Source organism: Sus scrofa, chromosome X (assembly GCF_054392235.1).
Source record: "Sus scrofa isolate SSC_HxYL_T2T_F1_AM1 chromosome X, Sscrofa_HxYL_maternal_Yorkshire_Landrace_v2.0, whole genome shotgun sequence".
NCBI classification, from domain to species: Eukaryota; Metazoa; Chordata; class Mammalia; order Artiodactyla; family Suidae; genus Sus; species Sus scrofa.
Genome location: NC_139401.1, coordinates 112,328,961 through 112,342,960, shown reverse-complemented (window position 1 = coordinate 112,342,960; position 14,000 = coordinate 112,328,961). Strand labels below are relative to the sequence as shown.

At 37.8% G+C, this 14,000-nt stretch overlaps 1 protein-coding gene across 10 annotated transcripts in view; it reads left to right on the top strand.

Annotated features, from left to right (window-relative positions):
- TENM1 (teneurin transmembrane protein 1) overlaps positions 1-14,000 on the top strand; it is a 908,801-nt gene that overhangs the window by 659,563 nt on the left and 235,238 nt on the right. For all 10 annotated transcript variants that reach the window (XM_021080671.2, XM_085007213.1, XM_003135358.6 and 7 more), the window contains 3 exons: positions 1,600-1,701; positions 3,000-3,194; positions 6,281-6,481. In XM_021080671.2, coding sequence (XP_020936330.1) covers positions 1,600-1,701; positions 3,000-3,194; positions 6,281-6,481 — 498 coding nt within the window. The remainder of the gene's footprint in view (positions 1-1,599; positions 1,702-2,999; positions 3,195-6,280; positions 6,482-14,000) is intronic.

Genomic DNA, 14,000 nt, shown 5'->3' with positions numbered 1-14,000 from the left:
ATAAACCTGCAAAAAAGGAATCTGATATATTCACATGGATGTCAGAAGAATAATCTCCTTCAATTGATAATAAAAGTGGCTATCTACACAGCCACTGGATTCATTCTCAGCTTTCTAAGAATCCCCTAAGTGAACTAAATGCCACTTTTTTCATCTTGCTTTTATTCTGCCCAAGGCAGGATTCCAAGTCTAGATTAGAATTCCTCTACCCATGGGGCAAGTTTACTATTTGAAGCATTGGTTCTCGATACTTTAATTTGGCCATCACCTGCTGGGTCACCTGAGGTATTTGCTAGAATGTAGGTTATTGGGCTGCATCCCTCAGAGATAGATTCAATAAATCTGGAGTGAAGCTCAGATATCTGCATTTTAAGTGCCCAGGTGATCCTACCGATATAAGTGATCAAAAGGCCACAATTGAAGAAACTGCTATTTCTCAACCCTCATTATAAATACTCATGGTTCAGTGGAAGAGGCCAAGACCACTTCCTAGAACATCTCCTTCTAAATTGGAAATAGCTTATCCAAGTGAAACTAGATAAAGTAGATAGTTTGGAATGAAAAGAAAAAAGTGGTACATATGAGAAGTATGAATTTAATGAGCCAGAACATAAACCTCAGAATTCAGCAGTGTTAAGTTATGGAAAACTTATGGAGAAGAGTAATGAGAAGATGATATATTTTTTTAAACTACAGGAGTAAAGCATGTATATCATAATAGTTCATGGACTTGGAATTTGATGCTATTCTACTCAAATACAATTTTAAACTAGAAACAATTTTTAATGTTGTCAGAGACTGATTTTTTTAATAATTTTATACCTTTCCAATCAAGTTACTTAGCACAAGGCTTATCAAAGTTCTGTTGCGTGGCACATCTTTATGTCACCAAAACTACCTATGGGCACCTTCAGCATCTTCTCAGTTCCCCTGAAACCTGCTCTTCCCTAAGAATGAATTGAAGGGAAATTAGTGGCAGAGAACTGATCAGCATTTACAGTCAAAAAAGCATTTCTCAACAAAATACTTAGGTTCTAATGCTTTTAGTAGTGGTGAATTTAATATGAACACTTACTTTAAAAGCTTTCCATTGTCACTTATTAATGAAAATGAAATACTGATTATCATATTTAAGCTGTCAAGATAGTAGATTAAATATTTTAAGGTGCTGGAGAAGAAATTTTTATTTGCTACAACCTAAAATTGAAAACTAAACAATAGGCTTGGTCTTCTGGGCTGCATTTTAAAGCCCATTTTGCTTTTGAGAAATGACCTATAATCCCAGTACATTTTTAGCTTTATCATGAATGTCTCATAAGAATACAACTCATCTAGACCTTTTATGCACTTAAGAAGTGAGGTTGGTTTTTAGTTCCACTCTTGAATAGCCAATTCAGCAAATCCAGGGCACTTTTAATAATTTTGTACTGCATGTGACATCTTACAGAAATCCATGGCATCTGATTTTAAATAGTAAGTGCTCTGTAGATAGTAGAGGGCAAGATTGTTATAGGCCCAGAGTTTTTGCAATTTAGAAAAAAATTTAGGACTACAGCCTATGGATTAGTTCATTGTTTCCCTTTTTTTCTCTATTAATAGAAATAATGGATGACTGTTCGACCAATTGCAATGGAAATGGAGAGTGTATCTCTGGCCATTGTCACTGTTTCCCAGGATTCCTTGGGCCTGACTGTGCTAGAGGTAATATTGCTCTGTTATACTGATCGATTAGGGAACTAGGTATCATTTGAGGACTCAGAATCAGTAACAATAGGAGGAAGAGGAGGTGAAGGGATACGACTGGTAGTAGCAGCAGCCGCAATAGCAGCCACATGCCCCACTGCTGCTACCAAAAGTTGAGAACTTGCTGTGCCCTATGATGTAGATCTATTATTCCAGCTTTATGGGCAATGAAATAACTTAACCAAGGTTATCTAACAACTAGGATTTGTATTTGTGTCCTCTGACCCAACCACTACATGATACTTCTATTTCCTTCATAAACGCATTTATAAAGGATGAACTTGAAGGGTAGAGTAGGTAATCGCTTATCCATACCAGTGTAAACCAGAAGGGGTGTGCAGTCATCCAATGGCTGAGTAGACTAGAAAGTAAAAACAGAAAGGCAGAAGTTAAACTTTCAAACTTCACTGTGTCCTAGATTTGCCCATAGTTTAATTCTTGAAAAGCTATGGGAAATCACACTGCTTTCCCATAGGCTTACAGTTTTTACTTTAGAGAAGCTTTCTGCTTATTTGCAATGTATTCTTCAAGTTCTCAGTCTGCTTGTACTTTAATCTAATGCTTCTTAGCACTCACATTCTTTAGATTAAATTCTCTTTAACATAGAATTCTACAGTACTTGCTAGTTTCCCAGTACTGTGGTAGATCCTGAGGTGGGGGTGGGAGTAGGTATGATGACTGGTATGAAAAAATATATTTACATAACATAGAAAATACAGGCCCTGCCCTCAGGAAGCCCATGTTTTTAATAAGGAGATAAACAATGACAAAGCAGAGTGAGTCTACACAATGTAGAATAGGAGTAGACATCTGTCCAGCATAAATCTCTTCAAATGCACAACTTGTTAAAGCTAAGATTCTCTAATATGAATAACTCCCTATTAGTTTTCCAAATTTTCAAGTTTTTCTTCCTGAAAGTAGCATGCACCTGCTTGAGGAGGAAGAAAATGTAAGAGAGAAAACCCTTGCTAATAATAATAATGATAATAATAATTGTTGTTTGAGAGTATGGTGGACTCCAAAGCAAGTGTTTGAAATAATTTCTCCACTCAGAAAGTTTTTATAATTTGTCTTTCCCCCAACCCCATGAGGAAAATTCTGTTTGTAATCATGAACATGTGCCTGTTTAATAAAGGCTAAGACAGAAATAGTAAAAATTTTTGCCAGAAATATTATACAAGAATCAATAGAGAATTGCTCCTTGGAGATTTTAAAAGCATTATGAGAACATTACAAGTTCATTTGCCAACCTTCAGATTCTTGCCCTGTGCTGTGTGGCGGGAATGGAGAATACGAGAAAGGACACTGTGTCTGCCGAAATGGCTGGAAGGGGCCAGAGTGCGACGTTCCAGAAGAGCAATGCATTGACCCAACGTGCTTTGGCCATGGCACCTGCATCATGGGAGTCTGTATCTGTGTGCCAGGATACAAAGGAGAAATATGCGAGGAAGGTCAGAGCCCTGTTTGAATCTATTGCTCCAGGCTTTTCTCTCACTGAATTGTCCAAGGTGTCAGTCTATGTTTCTAGTAGTTATGTTAGTGGTCTTTGCAAACCATAAATGCTCAACTTGTCTACTTGGTGCATGGAACGGGGGGAGTTCATGTCTCTTCTGACAGTCTCTAATATTAACATGAGTCCGTATCTGTGACACTTGCAGAGCAGTAGTGAAAAATAGCATTTCCCCCCTCATTTGAACACTATTTTATAACTTGAGAATTTCTATAATGATGATTTTAGGTGTTGATTTATATGATTTCATTATTACAGAGTGCACTAGCCTACATCTTACTTTAAAACACATAAAAATAATAATATGTGCACATTTGGAACCATTTCATGAATGTTTTCTTTGGGAGTGATTTGTAATTACCATTATTATTATTTCTTTATATTATTTATTGTTATATACCTCATACTGAAACTTGACCTCCCTGCCTAAGGAAGCAGATTTACCACTAATGAGTGTGAAGACAATGCCTTTGTTTTTAAATTTGCCCCAAAAGATATTTCACACATACACAATCAATTGTTTTTTATCATTTACTAAACATACTTTGAAATGGCAATAGTTTTATTATTTAAAGACGACACATTGGAAAATAAGTTTACTAGTAATCAGACCTTTTTCATGCCACATTCCTCAAATAAGACTGATTTCAGAAATAATATTAAACCATTACCATGGGAGATGGTCTCATCACAACTGTTGTTCAGGAAAGAGGCTGCTGAAAATGCTTTATAATTGCTTTTTAAAGATGGCTCATTAAGACTATTACACAGCATTTTAAAGGGTTTAATCTCATTCTGCTCTATGAGCAAGCAAGAGTTTAGTTTTCCACCTCCCATTAGCAATAGTAGAATTTTGGTGTGAAGATTGTATCTGTTCCAGTGAATGGTATTGGGCCTAGGCAAGGCATCAGAGTTTCTGAGTTACTTTTGGAAACTGTTTTTATAGGAATCCAACTGCAAGCATTATATTTAAGTTGTACATTCACGTACTATATGGACACACACATACATTCACCAAAAAATCGTGTCTATCACAACATCTACAATTAATTAATTTAGACTCTTCTAGTTTAAATTTTGTAAGTAGTTGATAAAGCACTTCACTTAAATTTGCCTTCTAGATGCCACTAAGAGAATTTATAGGATAAGCAAGATAGTAAGGAATACCATGTTTAAAGGTATAAACTTTTTAAGTACGGTTTGTTTTTTTTTTATAAAAATGTTTTAAGTCAGACGTCACAGACCAGCAGGTCACAGGCTAAGCTGGGCCTTTGGATGGGTTTTTTTGGTTCACATAGTGGGGTGGTAGTGTTTTCGTTGTTGTTTAATGTGACTTATTTGTCAAAATTTAAAATAGAGAAGTATCATATAAAAATCCCTATTTCTAGCCTTTATTGAACAACTAGAAAATCTGATAACCCTGGGCCCACACTCCTACATGGTGGCAGTGGTTGGAGCAAAATAGCAGCAGCTTCCTTTAAACTGGACACTTATTCCCTGTTTTCATACCTCCAGCCCATCTCACCTGGTACCTCCAGCCATATGACTTTGTGCCTCTGACTTGAGTATGACTTACCTATTCATTGAAGGGGGCCTTTAAAAAATAAACTTTATTAAATTAAATACCATTTTGTTTATTTAAATTATTGTATTTTGAAGTTACAAAATGACCTCCTTCTGAAACAATATTCTACATTTTAGACTTTCCTTCTCCCTCCAAATAATGAATGGATCAAATTAGATGCACCGTGTGGTGTTTATTTGCTGATTAGATTAGGTATTAAAGCATTGTGCTAATGACCCTGAGATCATGGGCTAATTATAATGGCAATAGCACTTAGTATAATAATGCTTATACTACTCTATTCCAATGGCCAGATGCCACACCCTAAAACTAGGACAGTCTCTCAATGAAGACAAGTTGTATCAGTCTATTTCCTTTGCTGGAAAAGTAATTCAAAGCATGTGTCATGGTTAAATTATTTTAGTCGCATCTTATTTGTATGGGAAGATCAGAAATTTGGAGATCAACTTTCCTATTTCCCATGAGAAAAAAAGCAGAAAATAATTTTCCCCTAGGCAATCACAGGAACTGACTTCTAAAATAGTTTAGAATGTGTCCAAAAATTTCCAGACTTCACAGAATCAGAGACAAATATAATTGAGTCTGTGATATTCTAAAGCATTGAAAACTATGTCACAGTGTCCTGATAGGAGAAGCCATAAAGAAAAGAATGTTTAAATTATGTTTATTTTTAGTTTTTTGCCTTTTTTAGGGCTGCTCCCGTGGCATATGGAGTTCCCAGGCTAGGGGTCTTATCGGAGCTGTAGCCACCGGCCTACGCCGGAGCCACAGCAACGTGGGATCCCCAACCCACTGGGCAAGGCCAGGGATCGAACCCGCAACCTCATGGTTCCTAGTCAGATTCGTTAACCACTGCGCCATGATGGGAACTCCTAAATTATGTTTAAAATGTTGCTTTTTCAGTGCTTCCTGGGAATAAATGAGAGATTATAAGAAATTGATTATATTGTGTGATTTCCTGAAACAGCAATCACCTCACCCAATACCTTGAATAATCCAAACTTAAATATATACAAAAACTCCTCTAGACACATCAACTAAAAGCCATTTCTTAGAGCTGTGGTTCCAATTTCAGAAGAGATAAAGAATAGCTTACCAAAGATCTTGATCTTTTTTGCAAAGCTCGAGAATTCCTATGAAGGCCCACACTGGTCCCCACTCATTTGTGCGAGAATACGACACAGTGCTCACCATTTCACGCAATGTATGTGTGGTTTCCTTCTAAATTTAAGTTGCAACCTTTATGATAGCTTACCATATTTTTAAGTGTTAATAATCTTCTGATTTGAACACAGCAATTACATGAGTCATTTTATTGCCTAATTAAAACAGCATAAATGATATACTATTAGGAAATCAATGTCTCTTGGTTTCATTATCCTAAGGTGTACTGGCCAGGCCTGTTCACTTTTAACCTTTTTCCCCCTTTTTTCGGCCTTCAGAGGACTGCCTAGACCCTATGTGTTCCAACCATGGCATCTGTGTAAAAGGAGAATGTCACTGTTCTACTGGTTGGGGAGGAGTCAATTGTGAAACTCCACTTCCTATATGTCAAGAGCAGTGCTCAGGACATGGGACTTTTATTCTGGACACTGGAATGTGCAGCTGTGATCCCAAGTGGACAGGATCTGACTGCTCAACAGGTACAGCAGAGTTTGCTTCTGCTTATTCCTTAATTATCAAGTTCTTATTGCCGTTTGTCTTAATGTAATATCTCTTAGAGTCTGATCTCCATGCCGTCATAGGTCATAAGGGGCTTCCATGTATTTCCTAAGCTAGCATTTTACTGGATTTTCATATACAATATATTTCTGGCTTTTTAATCATATTTTTCATTGTCATAGTTCTGAACTTGAACCTCTGTCCTCATTCTGTATTCTCCTATAGTTTTTTCATCCATTCTCAAGCTTTTTATTATCAGTTCTATATAGATTATTTCAAATCTATGTCTCTCCATACTTTAGTAATACTTCATTTCCAACCGCCTGCAGAGTATTAACACTGGGAGTTCCATCACTTAAAAACTCAACTTAGCCCAGGCACTTTACCCCTATTATATATTATATATTCCTGCCCAATTACTATTCCCACAACTTTACCTTCCTTTTCCTGTTCTCTACCCTGACATCATCCATAGTTTGCCATGGCTTATAGATATAACCTTCAGATATCCTAGCCTATTATCAAAAGCCCACCACAAACTATTCCAAATCTCTACTTCCAGCCTATCTTGCACTTCCACATCCTATATAAATCCCTCCTTCTACCAAAGTAATCTGTATGCTCTCCTTACCCCTGCTTTGCTCTGAACCCTTTCCTCAGCATGGAATGCTATTCTTTTTCCACCTATGAAATCCAACTCACCCACCAAGATCAAGTACAGTTTTAGCCATTCTCTTCCTGATCATATTAATAGGATCCTCTGAAATCCTATCGTATTCATGGTTAGAGAGGCAGAAAGGCATCGTGATGTAGGTATTTGTGTACATAACTTGTTTTTCTACTTAAAACAAAAATAAGGGATCATACTTTATACCTTTTTTTCTTATCCTCAGACCACGTGCTCATTAAATTAATAAAAATAATAACTCCTACAAAGCCTCTGCTGATGAATTTTGTTGAGGATATAAAATAGCACATGATAAGTAGAAAGGACAGGTATTCTGTGAGCACCTGAATTAGTTTATGAACCCCAAAGTCTGCAGTCTTGTGCTATAAAAGAAACAGGGGAATCCCTCTGTTAAGAGAATTAGTGCTAACATAATACTTCATTGTATGAAATTTTGTTGTCTCATATATAAGTAATATGGGAGAAAGGATTGCATTTTACAATTTCAGAAAATGATTAAAAGGCTAAAGACAATGTAATAATAGCTAAAATGTAGATCTTAAAAATCACTCATCTATACACTTAACAAATATATGTGGGCCTGCTGCGTGCTTGGCGTGGTGCTTGGTCCTGGGGCTCTAGTGATGAACAAGATGGACATAGTACTTGCACACAAGGAGCTTATGGTCTAGTAGAGGGCACACATTGAACAAGTTAGAGAATGGTTACAAAAGGAAAGTAAGTGGAACTATACAATATAGTTCTAAATTAATTACTTATCTACTAAATGCGATTAAACACCTTCCATTCTTCCATGTGTCAGATATAGCATCATGGCCTAGAACTTCACGTTTAAAATAATAATAATAACATTAGCATTATTATTAGTGCATATGCTTACATAACAATTATTATGTATTAGGCATTATTCTAAGTGTTGGACATATGTTTACTTAATCTTCATAACAACTCTATAAGTACTATAATTATGCTCATTTTACACATGAGGAAAATGAGGCACAGAGAGGTTAAATAACTTGCCCAGAGTCAGAATTTCCAGTTAGGTATTCTGGCTTCATGTTTGTGCATTGAACCATTGTACTATATTGTCTTCTGGGAGCCCATCACCTAATTCACCGTGTATAAAAAAGTAGCATTGTTGGACTGTGTCTAGGGCCATGTGTCACACAGCACAAAGAGGGCCCTATAGTCAAGAAGACTTTGCAAAGTCCCAACACTTGAATGACCACTAGAAAGATGATTACATGTTTGTCAGGTGGACAACAGAGGAAAGAACATTCCAGGCAGAAGGAATAACTTAATGAAATAGAAATGTGAATCCAAATGACGCATTTAGAGACTTTCAAGTCATTGGGTGTAGTTGCACCTAGGCATCTGGAAGAAGATAAAATTGGAGGGATGGGCAGGGTCCAGAACACAGGGAGTTCTATTTATACACCATGCTAAGGAATTTGCATTTCCTAAGAAGCCAAGGAGCTGTGTATAACAAAATGCACTTTAAGTAGACCACTCTGATGGCAACCAAGAAGACCTTTGGAGATGGATGATATAGGGACATAAGACAAGTGCAATGTGATTATAGGAGCAATCCAGGCTTGAGATGGGGGGAGGAGGGCCTGAATTGGAACTGTAGTTGTGAGAATGGTGAGGTAAAGACAGAAGGGAGTCATCATGGCAGCTGAGAGGAGAGAAGCCATGGAAAACTACTTTGGGTGATCGGGTCAAAGGAAGTACCACCAGCTGAGAGGGGGAAAAGCATAGGTGGAAAAGCAGGTTTGGGACAGAGGGTTAGGATATGGTGAGCTCAGTGGTGGATGTGCTAAGTTGGAATTGTCTGCAGAAGATCCAGATGGATCTGTCCAGTGAGGGACTGATAGTTGAGAATGGAACTTATGAAAGAATCCTGAACTGGAGACAAATATTTGGGATATAGTTCAGACCATAGGAGTACACACTGATGCCCAAAAAGAGTGCAGAAATGAGAATGAAGAAAGACAGAACCCTACAGAATACCAACATTTAATATCTTTACCATGATAGGGTTCTTAACATCGAGTCCAAAACTTGCCTTTTATATATAATTTAATAAACATTTAATGATTGAATAGGGATTCTGTATCATACAGTTCCTCCCTTAAGCCACCCACATCCCTTATGTGTCCTTCCTGATGCCTCAGAATTGGTTAAAATTCCTGATAATATTATACTCACCAGTTGCACAAATTCAAATATTTGTATTTCTAATGAATCAACATTAAGTTCAACATGCTGAGAGTTTCTTTTTCCACAGCCCACCCCTACCACCTAACACACAAAAACACACATCAGTCCTGTCAGCAAAGAAGAAAATCACTCAGAGGGGAGGAAAAGGCTAATTTTGAGTATGCTTCTCACTCGGCCTCCTTCCTGCTCTTCCAGATGATGTCCCCTATGGCCTACCCTACTCCTCCTTCACCTCAAACCACACGTACTCACCAAAATAAACAATGAGAAAAAATGAGAGCCCCATCAAAAATTAGGTCTAAAAGAAGTGTGGAGATATCTGGCCCAGTGTTTCACTAATGTGGCGGCCTCTAATTCACCTGCCTCAGCATCCCTACAGATTCTAATGCACTGAGGCACAGAGAGGTGAGGCAGTCTGCCCCTAGCTGTGAGAACCAGGGCACCATTCTAACCTCCTCATTGAATTGTTTGTTTGTGCTGTTGAGCCCCTATTGTGTCCATGTCATCAGGGGAGGCAATGGGATACTTTATGATGACTATATCTATAGTTGGGGGAGACAAATGTGGACAAAAATTGAAAAAATCTCTCACTAAGTGATATAAAAGAGAGAGATGTAATGTGCAAGGTGTATTTGACATTACCTGAAGGTCTAGGAAATGGTCACAAAAGACTTCAAAGACCTTGAAGGGCCTTGTATGTCATACTTTGGAGTTTGGACTTGATCCTGAAGACAATGGAAAAGTCATTGAAGAGGTTTAAAGAGGTTAGTATCAACACCATGTTTGGGAGTTCCCGTCGTGGCTCAGTGGTTAAGGAATCCTACTAGGAACCATGGGGTTGCGGGTTTGATCCCTGGCCTCAATCAGCAGGTTAAGGATCCAGCGTTGCCATGAGCTGTGGTGTAGGTCGCGGACGTGGCTAGGATCCCGCGTTGCTGTGGCTCTGGCATAGGCTGGCAGCTACAGCTCCGACTGGCCCCCAAGCCTGGGAACCTCCATATGCCACAGATGTGGCCCTAGAAAAGACAAAAAAAAAAAAAAAAGACCATGTTTGCATTTTAGACAGGTCACTCTGAAAAAATTTTCTTGAAACACTTACTATCTGCCATGTACTAGCTCTTGGGCTGTATCAGTGAAGACTACAAAGTTCCTACACTAATGGAACTTACAGACTGGCTGAGAGAGATAGACGGTAAACAATAAACAAGAACTGCATGATGAAACTGAAGGTCAGAGAGGTTAACTTGTCTAAGACCACAGACCAGGTCTGTTGATTTTATTCCATGTCTAGTGTTCTTTTCAGCCCTCCACCCTCACCCCCACTAAAGGAAGAGTTAGGTGAATACAGGGACTCGGGTAAATACATTAGCTTACTGAAAAAGGAAAGTTCAAGGAGATGAAGGGTATAAAATATCAAAGTGCATGAATGACACATTCTTGTCCAGATGCAATGTGAACTAGATGTGGACTAAATTAGAATGTGGACTAAAGCCACATTATCCATTCTGGACCCAATAGAAAAAGAACACTAGGAGCCTCTCCTGCTCAAAGAAGCAAAAAGGTGAATAGGTATGACCCCAGACTCAGCAGCCTTTCAGGCAAAAGGCTTCCTAATAAAACTACCAACTCGAAAATAGGGGAAGGAAATGCTTTCCAAATCTCTGGTGCCATGGTAGGAATAGTCCTTCTGTGATTTTTAAGCTCCATAAAGGTTGTTCCCACAGAGCATATTTAACCATCGAGATGATCTCACTGTGCAGACTTTTAATTGAGTGTGCTCAGTACAGGAAGCAATTTAACATCTGATTCTTATAATGGATCATGTCATTTCAAAGGTGGATATGCTCTTTGCCATTGATCATTTTCTTCCTCTAAGCACATGAAGCTTAGCTGTTAGCATGTTAACTGTGCTGCTCTGATACCAAGGGAACTGCAGTGAATGGTTTACTGATTATTTTCAGTCTGTTTTCTGGGTACACTGAGTATTGTTAGCAGCGCTGAATTGATACTTAATATAGGTTTCTTTAACCTGAAGGTCTCATGGTACTTCACAAAGGTTAACTCATTAGTCTTTAAAAATACCTCAAGAGGAATACAATAGAAGCTTATTATAATGTAGTTTAGATTTGGATATACTGCAGGTCAAATCATGCTCCCTTAAAATAGAACTCCTTGCCATGAAATCTCAGTAATATATTGAGCCTATGCTAAAGGTACTGGCCTGGCCTCTAAGATCAGCACTGTAAGACGCATCTACTACATTTCTTTTGTAAAATCTGCCTTCTCCTGGTCACACAGTCTTTGAAGAGGAACATAAAAGCAGAGTTTAGAGCTTTATAGTCCTTTCTTCTTAATGAAACTTTCTCTGAGCCACTCTATTGTTACTCTCAGAAAACCAACAGTGAAATTCATAGATGATAAGCATTTGCAAAGAGAAGACAGCTTCTGCCTTTCTCTACTATGAGCCCCTCTCATTATACTGGATCTTAGAACTGTATGGATCAGCTAGAGAGATGGAACATTAGGCCCTGGAGTATCGCTGAACCTCAGATATATATATACATAAAACAGAAATCATCTGAGGTACGATCATCATGTACCCCATCCAAGAGGGATTAGTTTCTGAAGAGTCCGTAAGTTTTTGTTATATGGATATTTGTTTTTAGACTATCTTATGACATGCGACCATCTTGTCTATCAGAAAGATGATACTGTGTGTGTGTGCACGTGCATATTCACAACACAGTGACTTTGAGTAACTCATTTAACTTATTTGAGTCTAAGATGCCTCATTTTTGAAATGGTAGAAGATTAGCCAAATAGCCCATGAGGCGGCGCGTTTCAACACTGAGATCTATGATTCTTTTTTTTTTTTTTTTTTTTTTTTTTGCCTTTTCTAGGGCCACACCTGCAGCATATGGAGATTCCCAGGCTAGGGGTCAAATCGGAGCTACAGCTGCTGGCCTACACCACAGCCACAGCAACGCGGGATCCGAGCCGCGTCTGCAACTATACCACAGCTCACAGCAACGCCGGATCGTTAACCCACTGAGCAAGGGCAGGGAGCGAACCCGCAACCTCATGGTTCCTAGTCGGATTCATTAACCACTGCGCCACGACGGGAACTCCTGAGTCTTGATCCTGTATCTTGAGCTGTTGACACTGATTATGAATGGTTCATGGATGCAGTCCATAAACTCTCTTAACTCCATATTATTTATGGTGAGAAGATATTAATTGGAAATAGTTTCGTTTTCATTATAAAGACATCCATACTTTGATATATAGACCATGTTATTTGAGAATCTACCACCATTATAGAGATATACATGCACATACACACATAAAAATATGTGTGTATAACAACGTCTCATTATGTTTTTGAGTGTTCCCTAATGGATGGTGATATGCATCTACTAATAAAACAGATAATTAGAGGAGGAAGTTGTAAAGGGCTCATGTAATTATTATTGCCAGGAAAACTTTCCTTGGTTATAACAAGCATCATATGCTTTTAAAAGATTATTAATTTTCCCCTTTACTGAAAGTGCCAATAATCAAAAGATTTTCATTTGATTCTACATGTCTATCACATACAATGCATCACTTTCCTGCAGTTTCCAGGTATTGATTAGGCCATTTGAAATGATTAGTGTATACACTGTATTTTTCCTGCAGATAACACAGTAACAGCAGGGGTGTACATTCCATTTGATAAAGAACTGTTGTTCAAAATCTAATGCACATGCTGCAGGCACAACTATATAGTCATTCATCATGCCACTGAAGAGAAAAATCCACTCATATATAAAGTAACTAAAATTAAGTATCCTCAGTAGAAAAGATATCATCCATGTACCCAGATTAAAATCCTAGGATTGCAAGTACTTCTCCCTATTCAGTTTGGGAAACACACCTAAATTTCTTAGCAACAACAGCGAGTCCTCCAAAGAAAGGTTTCTGTTAGTTAGCAAACAATGTTAATATATTATAATGCTACAGATTCCCTGGACTGAAAGAAAAGCTCAAATATAGACTAGTCACTGAAACATGGTGCAGCATTTTATAGTGCTTTTTAGTATCCAAAACAAAAGGCTTATGACTAATTCCTATGTAGGCTTAATTATCTTTAACTTTCTATTCAAAGTATGACAACCTCTGATCAAATGTATTTTAAAGCAATTCTTTTTCTACTCAGTTAAAAATAAAGGATAAACCTTAAGGTGACTCTGATTTGATTGATTTAGTAAAATAAATCCCCACTTGAAACATAGTGGCTACACCATTAACACTACAGTGAGGTCAAAACATTAACTCTAGATTTATTGAATCAGTAAGTGAAGTACATTGGTGCATTAGAAATACAACCCAAAAGCATCCTTAAGAGAATTCCAAGTCAGATAAAGTGTGTAAAATGGAATCCACATAAATATCTTTGGAAGGTAGATATGAAATGGAAAAAATCATACCATTATCATGATTTCCTAGCAACATCTCCTACAAAGAGATGGTTTGTCACCCCTAAATATTTTTTGTCTCGAGTGAAAATATAAATTGAGCCCCCAAATATTTTCAGATTCAAAAATCCC